Here is a 20,617-nt window from a genome sequence, read left to right on the forward strand (position 1 = left end):
AATTTCAGACATGAATCCTGATAGTGTAAATACTTATTGTTATTATTATTATTATTATTATTATTATTATTATTATTATTGTTATTAGTATTATTATTATCATGTGGAGTGTATCTGCACACAATCAACATTTCTATCATGGAGTGTGTGAGCAGCACAGGTGTTTTTCCATAACTTGCAGGCCCCGTGTGGGCGGCGGTGACATCACATGACTGCAGGTAAGGAAGTTTTAGCAACTTCCTCATTCTGTGTCTTCCACTCTGTAAGCGGCGCACAGAGAATACACTTTTCTTCTTTTTCTTCTGCTGCTGGACACACTTCTTCATCCAGCCGTCCATCCATTTTCTACCGCTTATTCACGTGAGTCAATATTTATGTCACCTTCTTGTCCTCACACATACAACTAGTTACTCACACATCAAATACAACTAGTTACTCACACATCAAATATAACTAGTTACTCACACATCAAATACAACTAATTACTCACACATCAAATACAACTAGTTACTCACACATAAAATACAACTAGTTACTCACACATCAAATACAACTAATTACTCACACATCAAATACAACTACTTACTCACACATCAAATACAACTAGTTACTCACACATCAAATATAACCAGTTACTCACACATCAAATACAACTAGTTACTCACACATCAAATACAACTAGTTACTCACACAAGACACGTGTGGTTCAATAATGAAGAATATTGCAGAAGTCTGACGCCACACTTCTTTCTTCTTCAAATGGAAACAAAGACGATCGTTCTTAATTCAAGACAACATGCACACATTATAAAAAGTAATGAAAAATGGGAAAGAATTCAAACAAAAAGGTGGTAAATTCAGTTAGTTTTTCTTAAAATGCACAAAATACAAAAGAATGTCGAATGACTGAGTTAAAATAATAAATTAAGCCATAAATAACTATATTAACTAAATTAGGAAATGAAGAAAATGTATATTGTTTGGGTGGCTATTTGGATGAATTTGCAATAATTCAAAGGTCAACCTCATTTATTTTTGTTTTAAATTAATATAATCAATAACCTTTAAAACATTTTGTGTGATTGGCATATTTTAGATAAATAGTAACACATGAATTGCAATGATAATGAGCTGGTCTAATGTATCTTATAGTGGGAATGTATATATATATATATATATATATATATATATATATATATATATATGTATATATATATATATATATATATATATATATATATATATATATATATATATATATATATATATATATATATATATATATATATATATATATATATATATATATATATTACATTGAGCTCCTCCCGGATGACAGAACTTCTCACCCTATCTCTAAGGGAGAGACCTGCCACCCGGCGGAGGAAACTAATTTCGGCCGCTTGCACCCGTGATCTTGTCCTTTCGGTCATAACCCAAAGCTCATGACCATAGGTGAGGATGGGAATGTAGATCGACGAGTAAATTGAGAGCTTTGCCTTCCGGCTCAGCTCCTTCTTCACCACAACGGATCGATACAGCGTCCACATTACTGAAGACGCCGCACTGATCCGCCTGTCGACCTCACGATCCACTCTTCCCTCACTCGTGAACAAGACTCCGAGGTACTTGAACTCCTCCACTTGGGGCAAGATCTCCTCCCCAACCCGGAGATGGCACTCCACCTTTTTCCGGAAGAGAACCATGGACTCGGACTTGGAGGTGCTGATTCCCATCCCAGTCGCTTCACACTCGGCTGTGAACCGATCCCGTGAGAGCTGAAGATCTTGGCCAGATGAAGCCATCAGGACAACATCATCTGCAAAAAGCAGAGACCTAAACCTCCAGCCACCAACGCCCTGACTGCGCCTAGAAATTTTGTCCATAAAAGTTATGAACAGAATCGGTGACAAACTGGAAACGGGTCCAACTTACTGCCGGAAATGCGGACCAAGCTCTGACACTGATCATACAGGGAGCGGACCGCCACAATCAGACAGTCCGTTACCCCATACTCTCTGAGCACTCCCCACAGGACTTCCCGGGGTACACGGTCGAATGCCTTCTCCAAGTCCACAAAGCACATGTAGACTGGTTGGGCAAACTCCCATGCACCCTCAAGGACCCTGCCGAGAGTATAGAGCTGGTTCCACGACCAGGACGAAAACCACACTGTTCCTCCTGAATCTGAGGTTCGACTATCCGGCGTAGCCTCCTCTCCAGTACAACTGAATAGACCTTACCGGGAAGGCTGAGGAGTGTGATCCCACGATAGTTGGAAGACACCCTACGGTTCACCTTCTTAAAGAGAGGAACCACCACCCCGGTCTGTCAATCCAGAGATACTGCTCCCGATGTCCACGCGATGTTGCAGAGTCTTGTCAACCAATACAGCCCCACAGCATCCAGAGAATTAAGGAACTCTGGGCGGGTCTCATCCACCCCCGGGGCCTTGCCACCGAGGAGCTTTTTAACTACCTCAGCAACCTCAGCCCCAGAAATAGGAGAGCCCACCACAGATTCCCCAGGCACTGCTTCCTCTTAGGAAGATGTGTTGGTAGGATTGAGGAGGTCTTCGAAGTATTCCCTCCACCGACCCACAACATCCGCAGTCGAGGTTAGCAGAACACCATCCCCACCACACACGGTGTTAACATTGCACTGCTTCCTTTTCCTGAGGCAGCGGATGGTGGTCCAGAATCGCTTCGAAGCCGTCTGGAAATCATTTTCCATAGCTTCCCCGAACTCCTCCTATGTCCGAGTTTTTGTCTCTGCGACCGCTGAAGCCGCACACCGCTTGGCCTGTTGGTACCTGTCTGCTGCCTCCGGAGTCTTATGAGCCAAAAGAACCCGATAGGACTCTTTCTTCAGCTTGACGGCATCCCTCACCGCTGGTGTCCACCAGCGGGTTCTAGGATTACCGCCACAACAGGCACCAACCACCTTGCGGCCACAGCTCCAATTGGCCGCCTCGACAATAGAGGTACGGAACATATATGGAACATGTACGGAACATGACTCAATGTCCAGCACCTCCCTAGTGACATGTTCAAAGTTCTTCCGGAGGCGGGAATTGAAACTCTCTCTGACAGGAGACTCTGCCAGACGTTCCCAGCAGACCCTCACAATGCGTTTGGGCCTGCCAGGTCTGTCCGGCATCCTCCCCCACCATCGCAGCCAACTCACCACCAGGTGGTGATCGGTAGAAAGCTCCGCCCCTCTCTTCACCCGAGTGTCCAAAACATGAGACCGCAATTCCGATGACACTACTACAAAGTTGATCATGGAACTGCGGCCTAGGGTGTCCTGGTGCCAAATGCACATATGGACACCCTTATGTTTGAACATGGTGTTTTTTTATGGACAATCTGTGACGAGCACAAAAGTCCAATAACAGAACACCACTCGGGTTCAGATCCGGGCGGCCATTCTTCCCAATCACGCCTCTCCAGGTTTCACTGTCGTTGCCAACATGAGCGTTGAAGTCCCCCAGTAGAACGAGGGAATCACCCGGGGGAGCACTCTCAAGTACTCCCTCGAGTGAATCCAAAAAGGGTGGGTACTCTGAGCTCCGAAGGCGGAGGGAAGCTACCCTCTCGTCCACTAGGTTGAACTCCAACGTGCAGGCTCTGAGCCGGGGGGAAACAAGAATTGCCACCCCAGCCCGTCGCCTCTCACTGCTGGCAATGCCAGAGTGGAAGAGAGTCCAGCCCCTCTCGAGAGAACTGGTTCCAGAGCCCTTGCTGTGCGTCAAAGTGAGTCCGACTATATCTAGCCGGAACTTCTCCCCCTCGCGCACTACCTCAGGCTCCATCCCCCCCAGCGAGGTGACGTTTCCCGTCCCAAGAGCTAGCTTATGTTGCCGAGGATAGGACCGCCAAGTGCCCTGCCTTCGGCTTCCGCCCAGCTCACACTGCACCCAACCTCTATGGCCCCTGCTATGGGTGGTGAGCCCATTGGAGGGGGGACCCACGTTGCCTCTTCGGGCTGTGCCTGGCTGGGCCCCATGGGGACAGGCCCAGCCACCAGGCGCTCGCCATCGTGCCCTACCTCCGGGCCTGGCTCCAGAGGGGGGGCCCCGGTGACCCATGTTTGGGCAAGGGAAATCTGGGTCCTTCATTTTTATTTTTCATGGAGGTCTTTGAGATACATTTGTGACAATATTTTGTCTCAATGCAATTCTATAGTCAAAATTAAGATTTTTTTAAAAGTATGACTTGAACGTGCGTCATTTATTTGTTCAAACAGTTTTAGCTTGAATGATTGTAGAAGTTGGCTTAAAGTCAAATGTTTGTGGCAGTCCTGTGCTCCCAGGTGCCTAACATGGACTCCCAGTGCCCTCAGCTGCTTCTGGTGGCGCCCAACGACACGCGGCGTCTGCTGGAGGTCTACGTCAAACGCAGCCTCAGCTTCAACGATGGCTCTCTGGACACCAAGCCTTGCGAGCGCCAAGCCAAGTGGGTGACTTTATCCAAAAGACACAGAAGACACTCCAGCGACCCTTTCCTCCACTGCACTGAGGGACTGAACGACCCCGTGTTTGCCACTGAATCTTTGGACCGACCGGAGACACAGCCTGACGACAAGCTGAGCAAGAAGTCCAGAAAGAAGAAAAAACCTTCCTTGTGGAAGACCTTCATTGGTCTGTTCTCCAGGAGGACTACTGAGGACAAAGACGAGGACGCCTCAGACATTCCTGAGGCATCTTCAGTGGATGAAGACTTGACCATCGCCATCGCCTGCCTGCCTGCTTCCCCTCCACTCCAAAGGAAGAAGTCCTCAAGGAGGAGATCCATAAAAAGAAGGTTCTCCAAGAGACGTCTGTCCTTGATTAAATTCAGCAGAGAGGAGCCCAACCCTGCGGACATCACCGGAGTAGAAGGTACGCCTGGGTAGACCCTAGGACATCACCCGAGTAGAAGGTACGCCTGGGTAGCCCCAATTATGTGCTTTGCTAACATCTCCTCCTTGATTTGCAGCTGTTGTGAGCGTGGAACCCACCTACTCCTACTACGAGAAGGTGTCCGAAGAACTGGAAAAGATTCTCAATGAGGTCAAGGAGAATGAGGAGGTGGTGACCTTGTCAGATGGTAAGTACAGTACCTACACCATGACACATTTACACCGACAGGGTTCCTACACTTGTTCCTCTGTACTTTTTAGGACTTCTCTAAAACCTGTTACTGAAGTTCCATGAGCAAAATCAATGACTTCACCACCGACAACTACCACCAATACTCATACCTTCTTATCTGCATGTCATGTCATACCGTCTTATCTGCATATCATGTCATACCTTCTGGAGTGTTGGTCTTTTTACTTCATTTACACATTTGTTGGCCTGAAAATGTTGAATTTAGGGCAAAATGACGTAGAAAATGATTTGTTAGTGCCAAGACAAAGTTAAACTATGGATGTTCACATAGTTTAGCATGTATGGTGTTTTATGTGTCCTTCTATTGGTATGTAGGTGGTGTTTCATGTGTCCTTCTATTGGTATGTAGGTGGTGTTTCATGTATCCTTGTATTGGTAAATGGACTGAACCTAACTTGTTCCCCATCAGAGGAAGTCATTGACAGAATCATCGCCTTGACAAAGGAGCAGGGTGACGCCATCGATGTCAAGGTGAGTGCTAACATTGCTCATAGGCACATACCGTAAACACTTCTCGGATCCATCAGATCCTAAGTCGTCCCAATCCAAAGTACAAAGTCCAACAGGCGTTGGCCCTTTAACTACTTAAATCGTAAAGTCTACCAAAGCTGTCAATAACACAGCTGAAAAGTCAACAAAGTGCAGACAGTTGATTGGTGGAGAGTTGATTGTTACTTTAGAGCAGTGGTTCTCAAACTTTTTTTGTCATCCCTCACTTTGGACAAGGGGGAGTTTTCAAGCCCCACCTGCCCCCATCGCCCCAACAGAACGCTAATGCCAAGCTTAACATTTTCAAATGTATTGAACATCAAGTAACATCAAGTTGTATACATTCAAACTCAATAACATAAAATTACATCAAGTTCAATAATAACTCAAATAACTGCAGCTGTGGTATAACTTGCATCAAGTTCAAGAATAAATAAAATAACTTGCATCAAGTTCAATAATAAATAAAACAAAAGTGTTATAACTTTCATCAAGTTCAATAATAAATAAAATAAAAGTTTTGTAACTTGCATCAAGTTCAATAATAAATCCAAAAAAAGTGTTATAACTTGCATCAAGTTCAATAATAAATCAAATAAAAGTTTTGTAACTTGCATCAAGTTCAATAATAAATCCAAAAAAAGTGTTATAACTTTCATCAAGTTCAATAATAAATAAAATAAAAGTTTTGTAGCTTGCATCAAGTTCAATAATAAATCCAAAAAAAGTGTTATAACTTGCATCAAGTTCAATAATAAATCAAATAAAAGTGTTATAACTTGCATCAAGTTCAATAATAAATCAAATAACTTGCATCAAGTTCAATAATAAATCAAATAAAAGTGCCACTTTGCAAAAAAAAAAGGAGGAGTTATGCATTTGGCAAGACAGGGCAAGTGAACATGAGTTTTACAGTACTCCAGCATTAGTGGCTGCAATGAGCCTGTTTTGCACTGCACAGCTTTTCAAATCGGGGTTGCAGGCTTGACACTGCCACTCTTAAGTCGTGCTCAATGTTCAGCTGAGACCTGTACTTCGTTTTGAGTGAAGCAACAGCTGAAAAGGGAAAAGGGCAAAGGGGAGAAGAATGGACACAGCTCTCTGCCCGATGAGTGGATGATTAGCGCGGATGGGTAGCAACCCATCCGCGTGAAAGTTTGTTCCGCTTAGCCCCGCCCCCAGTAGTTACTGTTGCTCTGTCTGTCAAACTTTCGCTCCTACCTAGAAATTTAAAGCCTACAGGAAAAATAAGTAATTTACATTTTTTTATATAGCGGATTTCACAGACAGAATCACAGTGATTTAGAGTGTGTATAGAAAATGAAAGCATAGTAAAAAAAAAATCTAAGAATATAATAAAAAATAAAAAAAATCCTCCCGTTCCTCGCGCCCCACCTGTCATGTCTCTATTCCCCACCAGTGGGGCGCGCCCCACACTTTGAGAAACGCTGCTTTAGAGAGACACAAGTTGGTCCAGTTGTTGTTGTTGTTGTGAAGAAGAAGGAACACCAAACACTACATCTCCTTCATTGTGTGGCCATGATTGACAGCTCACACTGTTGTGTTGTGGTCCTTCATTGTGTGGCCATGATTGACAGCTCACACTGTTGTGTTGTGGTCCTTCATTGTGTGGCCATGATTGACAGCTCACACTGTTGTGTTGTGGTCCTTCATTGTGTGGCCATGATTGACAGCTCACACTGTTGTGTTGTGGTCCTTCATTGTGTGGCCATGATTGACAGGTGTTGTGTTGCCATGATGTCCCGCCTACCTGAGTCTGATCAGGTTTCCAACAGTCCCCAGGCAGACTGGAATGTAGACTTTAGGCCAGGGGTCACCAACCTTTTTGAAACCAAGAGCTACTTCTTGGGTACTGATTAATGCGAAGGGCTACCAGTTTGATATACACTTAAATAAATTGCCAGAAATAGCCAATTTGCTCAATTTACCTTTAACTCTATGTTATTATTAATAATTAATGATATTTACACTTAATTGAACGGTTTAAAAGAGGAGAAAACACGAAAAAAAATGACAATTAAATTTTGAAACATAGTTTATCTTCAATTTCGACTCTTTAAAATTCAAAATTCAACCGAAAAAAAGAAGAGAAAAACTAGGTAATTCGAATCTTTTTGAAAAATTTAAAAAAATAATTTATGGAACATCATTAGTAATTTTTGCTGATTAAGATTAATTTTAGAATTTTGATGACATGTTTTAAATAGGTTAAAATCCAATCTGCACTTTGTTAGAATATATAACAAATTGGACCAAGCTATATTTCTAACAAAGACAAATCATTATTTCTTCTAGATTTTCCAGAACAAAAATTTTAAAAGAAATTGAAAAGACTTTGAAATAAGATTTAAATTTGATTCTACAGATTTTTTAGATTTGCCAGAATATTTTTTTTTAATTTTAATCATAATAAGTTTGAAGAAATATTTCACAAATATTCTTTGTCGAAAAAACAGAAGCTAAAATGAAGAATTAAATTAAAATGTATTTATTATTCTTTACAATAAAAAAAATAAATTTACTTGAACATTGATTTAAATTATCAGGAAAGAAGAGGAAGGAATTTAAAAGGTAAAAAGGTATATGTGTTTAAAAATCCTAAAATAATTTTTAAGGTTGTATTTTTTCTCTAAAATTGTCTTTCTAAAAGTTATAAGAAGCAAAGTAAAAAAAATAAATGAATTTATTTAAACAAGTGAAGACCAAGTCTTTAAAATATTTTCTTGGATTTTCAAATTCTATTTGAGTTTTGTCTCTCTTAGAATTAAAAATGTCGAGCAAAGCGAGACCAGCTTGCTAGTAAATAAATACAATTAAAAAAATAGAGGCAGCTCACTGGTAAGTGCTGCTATTTGAGCTATTTTTAGAATAGGCCAGCGGGCGACTCATCTGGTCCTTACGGGCGACCTGGTGCCCGCGGGCACCGCGTTGGTGACCCCTGCTTTAGGTTATGTTTGTGCAGTCCAACAGTTTGTTCTTTGCTGAAAATGTGCACTTTCTGACACTTTGTGTGTAACTTCCATTTTCAAAGACCAACTGTTGTTCTCAACACAATCTTTTTGGAGCCCGACTTCTTATTGCAACATTTTTATATTTTTATACGCTTTTAAGCAAACTTGAAATCAATGTATGGCATGTTTTGTACTCTAATGCAGGGTTCTTAACCCTTTTAAACCCAAATAGGTGTTACCACATGTCCACTTCTCATCTTCACATATGGAAGAGTCCCTGCAGGGAACTTTGGGAAAGATAGGGGATGTTCATCAATATCACTGTTCAATATAAAACAAATAATAATACCTTCATAAAAATATGTATGTATGCATGTGTATATATACTGTACATGTGTATATACTGTATAAGTGTATATATATATATATATATATATATATATATATATATATATATATATATATATATATATATATATATATATATATATATATATATATATATATATATATATATATATATATATATATATATTAGGGCTGCGAATCTTTGGGTGTCCCACGATTCGATTCAATATCGATTCTTGGGGTCACGACTCGATTCAAAAACGATATTTTCCCGATTGAAAAGGATTCTCTAGTCATTCAATACATAGGATTTCAGCAGGATCTACCCCAGTCTGCTGACATGCAAGCAGAGTAGTAGATTTTTGTAAAAAGCTTTTATAATTGTAAAGGACAATGTTTTATCAACTGATTGCAATAATGTAAATTTGTTTTAACTATTAAATGAACCAAAAATATGACTTATTTTATCTTTGTGAAAATATTGGACACAGTGTGTTGTCAAGCTTATGAGATGCGATGCAAGTGTAAGCCACTGTGGCACTATTGTTCTTTTTTTATAAATGTCTAATGATAATGTCAATGAGGGATTTTTAATCACTGCTATGTTGAAATTGTAACTAATATTGATACTGTTGTTGATAATATTCATTTTTGTTTCACTACTTTTGGTTTGTTCTGTGTCGTGTTTGTGTCTCCTCTCAATTGCTCTGTTTATTGCAGTTCTGAGTGTTGCTGGGTCGGCTTTGGTTTTGGAATTGGATTGCATTGTTATGGTATTGCTGTGCATTATTTTGTTGGATTGATTAATTTAAAAAAATAAAATAAAAAAATGAGAAAAATAAATAAAAAAAATAAATTAAATAAAAATCGATTTTTAAAAAATGAGAATCGATTCTAAGTCGCACAACGTGAGAATCGCGATACGAATCCCAATCGATTTTTTTCCCCACACCCCTAATATATATATATATATATATATATATATATATATATATATATATATATATATATATATATATATATATATATATATATATATATATATGTATATATATGTATATATATATATATATATATATATATATATAGATATATATATATATATATATATATATATATATATATATATATATATATATATACACACACACACATATACATATCTACTATATATGTATATGTGTGTGTGTATATATATATACTGTATATATATATATATATATATATATATATATATATACATGTATGTTTGTGTGTGTGTGTGTGTGTGTGTGTGTGTGTGTGTGTGTGTGTGTGTGTGTGTGTGTGTGTGTGTGTGTGTGTGTGTGTGTGTGTGTGTGTGTGTGTGTGTGTGTGTGTGTGTATATATACAAATAAATATACATATATACACAAACACAATGTATATATATATATGTATATGTGTGTATGTATATATATGTACATATATACATGTACATGTATATATGTACATGTGTGTGTATATACGTATATATACATGAATGGGCACCAAATGCACACTGAAGTAAAGTGGGATAGGCTCCAGCTCCTCAGGACCTTGAAGAGCAACAAACAGGAAGTATTTTGCTTGACAAACAAGTGTTTCCCTCCAGATAAGAGACAACAACACCCTGAGTAAATTCTTCCAAGGGATGTCCTACTCCTCCTTCCAGAGGTTGGCCGACGCCTACCTGGAGAAAGAGGCCTCGCCCCTCCCCACCCCCACGTCCGTCCTGCCAACGGCGCCGGAGCTGGTCAAGCTGGCCTTCACCCTGGACTTCACCGCCCGCATCGCAGGACTCTCTCGGCAGAACATCGGACACATCACCGGGCTCGGGGACCGCTACCTGCAGGACAGATTTGAATACAAACAGGTGAGACCCTTTTCATAGACCTTGGTCTGGAGAGCTGCGGGTGTGAACCTTAGGCCACTTGGAGAGACTGCTTGTTGGTCTGTATAGCGGGTGTCAAAGCCACGGCCCTAGGGCCATATCACATTCTAAACATTTGTTCAAATCACGATAAGTAGGGAAGGGATTCATATGGCCATCTCTGGGTGGATCTCTCGTGAGAGGAAGAGGCATTTTGCAATGCTGAAAATGATGGAAAGTGCCACTTGACGTAGCAACTGATGCTGTGGTCAAAGTTGGAATTGCCACAATGCACATTTGAAGATATTCAACACTCTACTGCCATCTGGCGGCTAACGTGCGTAGTGAACACCCCCAAATTCATCACGTTTCATGTGTCGGGTAAATTAATTCTACTGTAAGTAATATCAGCTTGACTCTTTATTTTGAAGTTATTCATCAAATTGTGCACTTTAAGAAAAGCCAAACTTTGAGAGTAAATAAAAAGAAAACATTGTCCATTCAGAGTAATAATACATGGTAACAACCATCCAGAGTAATAATGCATGGTAACAACCATTCAGAGTAGTAATACATGGTAACAACCATTCAGAGTAACAATACATGGTAAAAACCATTCAGAGTAATAATACATGGTAACAACCATTCAGAGTAATAATACATGGTAACAACCATTCAGAGTAATAATACATGGTAGCAACCATTCAGAGTAATAATACATGGTAACAACCATTCAGAGTAATAATACATGATAACAACCATCCAGAGTATTAATACACGGTAACAACCATTCAGAGTAATAATACACGGTAACAACCATCCAGAGTAAAAATGCATGGTAACAACCATCCAGAGTAATAATGCATGGAAACAACCATCCAGAGTAATAATGCATGGTAACAACCATCCAGAGTAATAATGCATGGTAACAACCATCCAGAGTAATAATGCATGGTAACAACCATTCAGAGTAATAATGCATGGTAACAACCATTCAGAGTAATAATGCATGGTAACAACCATTCAGAGTAATAATGCATGGTAACAACCATTCAGAGTAATAATGCATGGTAACAACCATCCAGAGTAGTAATGCATGGTAACAACCATCCAGAGTAGTAATACATGGTAACAACCATCCAGAGTAATAATACATGGTAACAACCATTCAGAGTAATAATGCATGGTAACAACCATTCAGAGTAATAATGCATGGTAACAACCATTCAGAGTAATAATGCATGGTAACAACCATCCAGAGTAGTAATGCATGGTAACAACCATCCAGAGTAATAATGTATGGTAACAACCATCCAGAGTAGTAATGCATGGTAACAACCATTCAGAGAAATAATGCATGGTAACAACCATTCAGAGTAATAATGCATGGTAACAACCATTCAGAGTAATAATGCATGGTAACAACCATTCAGAGTAGTTATACATGGTAACAACCATTCAGAGTAGTAATACATGGTAACAACCATCCAGAGTAATAATACATGGTAACAACCATCCAGAGTAATAATGCATGGTAACAACCATTCAGAGTAATAATGCATGGTAACAACCATTCAGAGTAGTTATACATGGTAACAACCATTCAGAGTAGTAATACATGGTAACAACCATCCAGAGTAATAATACATGGTAACAACCATCCAGAGTAATAATACATGGTAACAACCATTCAGAGTAGTAATACATGGTAACAACCATCCAGAGTAATAATACATGGTAACAACCATCCAGAGTAGTAATACATGGTAACAACCATCCAGAGTAGTAATACATGGGAACAACCATCCAGAGTAATAATACATGGTAACAACCATCCAGAGTAAAAATACATGGTAACACCTATTCAGAGTAATAATACATAGTAACAACCATTCAGAGTAATAATGCATGGTAACAACCGTCCAGAGTAATAATGCATGGTAACAACCATCCAGAGTAATAATGCATGGTGACAACCATTCAGAGTAATAATGCATGGTAACGACCATTCAGAGTAATAATGCATGGTAACAACCATCCAGAGTAGTAATGCATGGTAACAACCATCCAGAGTAATAATGTATGGTAACAACCATCCAGAGTAGTAATGCATGGTAACAACCATTCAGAGTAATAATGCATGGTAACAACCATTCAGAGTAATAATGCATGGTAACAACCATTCAGAGTAATAATGCATTGTAACAACCATTCAGAGTAGTTATACATGGTAACAACCATTCAGAGTAGTAATACATGGTAACAACCATCCAGAGTAATAATACATGGTAACAACCATCCAGAGTAATAATACATGGTAACAACCATTCAGAGTAGTAATACATGGTAACAACCATCCAGAGTAATAATACATGGTAACAACCATCCAGAGTAGTAATATATGGTAACAACCATCCAGAGTAGTAATACATGGGAACAACCATCCAGAGTAATAATACATGGTAACAACCATCCAGAGTAAAAATACATGGTAACACCTATTCAGAGTAATAATACATGGTAACAACCATTCAGAGTAATAATACATGGTAACAACCATTCAGAGTAATAATACATGGTAACAACCATTCAGAGTGATAATACATGGTAACAACCATTCAGAGTAATAATACATGGTAACAACCATTCAGAGTGATAATACATGGTAACAACCATTCAGAGTAATAATACATAGTAACACCCATTCAGAGTAATAATGCATGGTAACAACCATTCAGAGTAGTAATGCATGGTAACAACCATTCAGAGTGATAATGCATGGTAACAACCATTCAGAGTAATAATGCATGGTAACAACCATTCAGAGTAGTAATACATGGTAACAACCATTCAGAGTAATAATGCATGGTAACAACCATTCAGAGTAGTAATACATGGTAACAACCATTCAGAGTAATAATGCATGGTAACAACCATTCAGAGTAGTAATACATTGTAACAACCATTCAGAGTAATAATGCATGGTAACAACCATTCAGAGTGGTAATGCATGGTAACAACCATCCAGAGTAATAATGCATGGTAACAACCATTCAGAGTAGTAATACATGGTAACAACCATCCAGAGTAATAATACATGGTAACAACCATCTAGAGTAGTAATACATGGTAACAACCATCCAGAGTACTAATACATGGTAACAACCATCCAGAGTAATAATACATGGTAACAACCATTCAGAGTAATAATACATTGTAAAAACCATTCAGAGTAATAATGCATGGTAACAACCATTCAGAGTAGTAATACATTGTAACAACCATTCAGAGTAATAATGCATGGTAACAACCATTCAGAGTAGTAATGCATGGTAACAACCATACAGAGTAATAATGCATGGTAACAACCATTCAGAGTAGTAATACATGGTAACAACCATCCAGAGTAATAATACATGGTAACAACCATCCAGAGTAGTAATACATGGTAACAACCATCCAGAGTAGTAATACATGGTAACAACCATCCAGAGTAATAATACATGGTAACAACCATTCAGAGTAATAATACATGGTAACACCCATTCAGAGTAATAATACATGGTAACAACCATTCATAGTAATAATACATGGTAACACCCATTCAGAGTAATAATACATGGTAACAACCATTCAGAGTAATAATACATGGTGACAACAATTCAGAGTAATAATACATGGTAACAACCATTCAGAGTGATAATACATGGTAACAACCATTCAGAGTAATAATACATGGTAACACCCATTCAGAGTAATAATGCATGGTAACAACCATTCAGAGTAGTAATACATGGTAACAACCATTCAGAGTAGTAATACATGGTAACAACCATCCAGAGTAATAATACATGGTAACAACCATTCAGAGTAGTAATGCATGGTAACAACAATTCAGAGTGATAATGCATGGTAACAACCATTCAGAGTAATAATGCATGGTAACAACCATTCAGAGTAGTAATACATGGTAACAACCATTCAGAGTAGTAATACATGGTAACAACCATCCAGAGTAATAATGCATGGTAACAACCATTCAGAGTAGTAATACATGGTAACAACCATTCAGAGTAATAATACATGGTAACAACCATTCAGAGTGATAATACATGGTAACAACCATTCAGAGTAATAATACATGGTAACACCCATTCAGAGTAGTAATACATTGTAACAACCATTCAGAGTAATAATGCATGGTAACAACCATTCAGAGTAGTAATACATGGTAACAACCATTCAGAGTAATAATGCATGGTAACAACCATCCAGAGTAGTAATACATGGCAACAACCATTCAGAGTAGTAATACATGGTAACAACGATCCAGAGTAATAATACATGGTAACAACCATTCAGAGTAGTAATGCATGGTAACAACAATTCAGAGTGATAATGCATGGTAACAACCATTCAGAGTAATAATGCATGGTAACAACCATTCAGAGTAGTAATACATGGTAACAACCATTCAGAGTAGTAATACATGGTAACAACCATCCAGAGTAATAATGCATGGTAACAACCATTCAGAGTGATAATGCATTGTAACAACCATTCAGAGTAATAATGCATGGTAACAACCATTCAGAGTAGTAATACATGGTAACAACCATTCAGAGTAGTAATACATGGTAACAACCATTCAGAGTAATAATGCATGGTAACAACCATTCAGGGTAGTAATACATGGTAACAACCATTCAGAGTAATAATGCATGGTAACAACCATTCAGAGTAGTAATACATGGTAACAACCATTCAGAGTAATAATGCATGGTAACAACCATCCAGAGTAGTAATGCATGGTAACAACCATTCAGAGTAATAATGCATGGTAACAACCATTCAGGGTAGTAATACATGGTAACAACCATTCAGAGTAATAATGCATGGTAACAACCATTCAGGGTAGTAATACATGGTAACAACCATTCAGAGTAATAATGCATGGTAACAACCATTCAGAGTAGTAATACATGGTAACAACCATTCAGAGTAATAATGCATGGTAACAACCATTCAGAGTAATAATGCATGGTAACAACCATTCAGAGTAGTAATACATTGTAACAACCATTCAGAGTAATAATGCATGGTAACAACCATTCAGAGTAATAATGCATGGTAACAACCATTCAGAGTAGTAATGCATGGTAACAACCATTCAGGGTAGTAATACATGGTAACAACCATTCAGAGTAATAATGCATGGTAACAACCATTCAGGGTAGTAATACATGGTAACAACCATTCAGAGTAGTAATGCATGGTAACAACCATTCAGAGTGATAATGCATGGTAACAACCATTCAGAGTAATAATGCATGGTAACAACCATTCAGAGTAGTAATACATGGTAACAACCATTCAGAGTAGTAATACATGGTAACAACCATCCAGAGTAATAATGCATGGTAACAACCATTCAGGGTAGTAATACATGGTAACAACCATTCAGAGTAATAATGCATGGTAACAACCATTCAGAGTAGTAATACATGGTAACAACCATTCAGAGTAATAATGCATGGTAACAACCATCCAGAGTAGTAATACATGGCAACAACCATTCAGAGTAGTAATACATGGTAACAACGATCCAGAGTAATAATACATGGTAACAACCATTCAGAGTAGTAATGCATGGTAACAACAATTCAGAGTGATAATGCATGGTAACAACCATTCAGAGTAATAATGCATGGTAACAACCATTCAGAGTAGTAATACATGGTAACAACCATTCAGAGTAGTAATACATGGTAACAACCATCCAGAGTAATAATGCATGGTAACAACCATTCAGAGTGATAATGCATTGTAACAACCATTCAGAGTAATAATGCATGGTAACAACCATTCAGAGTAGTAATACATGGTAACAACCATTCAGAGTAGTAATACATGGTAACAACCATTCAGAGTAATAATGCATGGTAACAACCATTCAGGGTAGTAATACATGGTAACAACCATTCAGAGTAATAATGCATGGTAACAACCATTCAGAGTAGTAATACATGGTAACAACCATTCAGAGTAATAATGCATGGTAACAACCATCCAGAGTAGTAATGCATGGTAACAACCATTCAGAGTAATAATGCATGGTAACAACCATTCAGGGTAGTAATACATGGTAACAACCATTCAGAGTAATAATGCATGGTAACAACCATTCAGGGTAGTAATACATGGTAACAACCATTCAGAGTAATAATGCATGGTAACAACCATTCAGAGTAGTAATACATGGTAACAACCATTCAGAGTAATAATGCATGGTAACAACCATTCAGAGTAATAATGCATGGTAACAACCATTCAGAGTAGTAATACATTGTAACAACCATTCAGAGTAATAATGCATGGTAACAACCATTCAGAGTAATAATGCATGGTAACAACCATTCAGAGTAGTAATGCATGGTAACAACCATTCAGGGTAGTAATACATGGTAACAACCATTCAGAGTAATAATGCATGGTAACAACCATTCAGGGTAGTAATACATGGTAACAACCATTCAGAGTAGTAATGCATGGTAACAACCATTCAGAGTAGTAATACATGGTAACAACCATTCAGAGTAATAATGCATGGTAACAACCATTCAGGGTAGTAATACATGGTAACAACCATTCAGAGTAATAATGCATAGTAACAACCATTCAGGGTAGTAATACATGGTAACAACCATTCAGAGTAATAATGCATGGTAACAACCATTCAGAGTAATAACGCATGGTAACAACCATTCAGAGTAGTAATACATGGTAACAACCATTCAGAGTAATAATGCATGGTAACAACCATTCAGGGTAGTAATACATGGTAACAACCATTCAGAGTAATAATGCATGGTAACAACCATTCAGAGTAGTAATACATGGTAACAACCATTCAGAGTAATAATGCATGGTAACAACCATTCAGGGTAGTAATACATGGTAACAACCATTCAGAGTAATAATGCATGGTAACAACCATTCAGGGTAGTAATACATGGTAACAACCATCCAGAGTAATAATGCATGGTAACAACCATTCAGAGTAGTAATACATGGTAACAACCATTCAGAGTAATAATGCATGGTAACAACCATTCTGGGTAGTAATACATGGTAACACCATCCAGAGTAGTAATACATGGTAACAACCATTCAGAGTAATAATGCATGGTAACAACCATTCAGAGTAATAACGCATGGTAACAACCATTCAGAGTAGTAATACATGGTAACAACCATTCAGAGTAATAATGCATGGTAACAACCATTCAGGGTAGTAATACATGGTAACAACCATTCAGAGTAATAATGCATGGTAACAACCATTCAGAGTAGTAATACATGGTAACAACCATTCAGAGTAATAATGCATGGTAACAACCATTCAGGGAAGTAATACATGGTAACAACCATTCAGAGTAATAATGCATGGTAACAACCATTCAGGGTAGTAATACATGGTAACAACCATCCAGAGTAATAATGCATGGTAACAACCATTCAGAGTAGTAATACATGGTAACAACCATTCAGAGTAATAATGCATGGTAACAACCATTCAGGGTAGTAATACATGGTAACAACCATCCAGAGTAGTAATACATGGTAACAACCGTTCAGAGTGATAATGCATTGTAACAACCATTCAGGGTAGTAATGCATGGTAACAACCATTCAGAGTAGTAATGCATGGTAACAACCATTCAGAGTAGTAATACATGGTAACAACCATTCAGAGTAATAATGCATGGTAACAACCATTCAGGGTAGTAATACATGGTAACAACCATTCAGAGTAATAATGCATGGTAACAACCATTCAGAGTAGTAATACATGGTAACAACCATTCAGAGTAATAATGCATGGTAACAACCATTCAGGGAAGTAATACATGGTAACAACCATTCAGAGTAATAATGCATGGTAACAACCATTCAGGGTAGTAATACATGGTAACAACCATCCAGAGTAATAATGCATGGTAACAACCATTCAGAGTAGTAATACATGGTAACAACCATTCAGAGTAATAATGCATGGTAACAACCATTCAGGGTAGTAATACATGGTAACAACCATCCAGAGTAGTAATACATGGTAACAACCATCCAGAGTAGTAATACATGGTAACAACCGTTCAGAGTGATAATGCATTGTAACAACCATTCAGGGTAGTAATGCATGGTAACAACCATTCAGAGTAGTAATGCATGGTAACAACCATTCAGAGTAGTAATGCATGGTAACAACCATTCAGAGTAGTAATGCATGGTAACAACCATTCAGAGTAGTAATACATGGTAACAACAAGGGTAAAATCGACGTTTTAAAAAAAAAAAGTGTATGGTTAAAAGAAGATGAATAAATGAGGGGACTTATATTTAAATGTAATTCACTGTTACACGCCATGTGGCCCCCAGACACCCCCTTGTCTATCCTGTGATTTGCTGCTGACCCTTCTGGGATAGGCTCCAGCTCACTCACACACACCATTGAAAATGTGTGCCTAATATTGTGTCTCTCCTTGCAGGCTTGTTCCGACCATCCCTTCTAATGATAAGCGCATATGCAAATGAGGAAGACGTGGGACACAGCCGTGCGTTTCCTCGCCATCGCCATGGTGCACGCCGCGGACGTAAGGCGGGTCCACTTGGACCGGCTGGTGCTTGGCGCAGCCTCCTTTTTTGACAGTAGCTGGTTCTACTGTGGACTCTGAATATTTAGTCATCGTGATGTGACGTTTATCGTCATGCTGTGACGTGTGCAATAGGACCCTCCCATGCCGTGACGTGTGCAATAGGACCCTCCCATGCCGTGACGTGTGCAATAGGACCCTCCCATGCTGTGACCAGGGGCGCCGCTAGGGATTTTGGGCCCCATGAAAAGAATCTTTACAGGGCCCCTGTATTATAATTTCATCATCATTAGGGGCCTCTCTGGGCCCCCCTCCATCATGGGCCCCTAGAATCTGTCTCCGTTACCCCCCCTTTTTGGCGCCCCTGGCCGTGACGTGTGCAATAACAACCATTCAGAGTAATAATACATGGTAACAACCATTCAGAGTAATAATACATGGTAACAACCATTCAGAGTGATAATACATGGTAACAACCATTCAGAGTAATAATACATGGTAACACCCATTCAGAGTAATAATGCATGGTAACAACCATTCAGAGTAGTGATGCATGGTAACAACCATTCAGAGTGATAATGCATTGTAACAACCATTCAGAGTAATAATGCATGGTAACAACCATTCAGGGTAGTAATACATGGTAACAACCATTCAGAGTAATAATGCATGGTAACAACCATTCAGAGTAGTAATACATGGTAACAACCATTCAGAGTAATAATGCATGGTAACAACCATTCAGAGTAGTAATACATTGTAACAACCATTCAGAGTAATAATGCATGGTAACAACCATTCAGAGTAGTAATGCATGGTAACAACCATCCAGAGTAATAATGCATGGTAACAACCATTCAGAGTAGTAATACATGGTAACAACCATCCAGAGTAATAATACATGGTAACAACCATCCAGAGTAGTAATACATGGTAACAACCATCCAGAGTAGTAATACATGGTAACAACCATCCAGAGTAATAATACATGGTAACAACCATTCAGAGTAATAATACATGGTAACACCCATTCAGAGTAATAATACATGGTAACAACCATTCAGAGTAATAATACATGGTAACAACCATTCAGAGTGATAATACATGGTAACAACCATTCAGAGTAAT

General features: G+C 38.6%; 1 protein-coding gene across 1 annotated transcript; it reads left to right on the forward strand.

Annotated features, from left to right (window-relative positions):
- The first annotated feature begins 281 nt into the window (after window positions 1–281).
- LOC133643283 (uncharacterized) lies at window positions 282–20,085 on the forward strand. The gene is made up of 6 exons (XM_062037767.1): window positions 282–360; window positions 4,301–4,882; window positions 4,980–5,090; window positions 5,565–5,626; window positions 10,578–10,838; window positions 19,385–20,085. Exons 2-6 carry the CDS (start codon window positions 4,324–4,326, stop codon window positions 19,406–19,408), a joined length of 1,017 nt encoding a protein of 338 aa, XP_061893751.1. The 5' UTR covers window positions 282–360; window positions 4,301–4,323; the 3' UTR covers window positions 19,409–20,085.
- The last annotated feature ends 532 nt before the right edge of the window (window positions 20,086–20,617 follow it).

This window comes from Entelurus aequoreus, linkage group LG26 (assembly GCF_033978785.1).
Source record: "Entelurus aequoreus isolate RoL-2023_Sb linkage group LG26, RoL_Eaeq_v1.1, whole genome shotgun sequence".
Lineage (NCBI taxonomy): Eukaryota > Metazoa > Chordata > Actinopteri > Syngnathiformes > Syngnathidae > Entelurus > Entelurus aequoreus.

Bases quoted from the DNA above. Each gene is read 5' to 3' on its own strand.
- LOC133643283 (XM_062037767.1), top strand. From the start codon at position 4,324: ATGGACTCCCAGTGCCCTCAGCTGCTTCTGGTGGCGCCCAACGACACG. The intron at 4,883-4,979 runs GTACGCCTGGGT...CTTGATTTGCAG, and splicing joins GGACATCACCGGAGTAGAAG to CTGTTGTGAGCGTGGAACCC. The intron at 10,839-19,384 runs GTGAGACCCTTT...CTCTCCTTGCAG, and splicing joins ACAGATTTGAATACAAACAG to GCTTGTTCCGACCATCCCTT.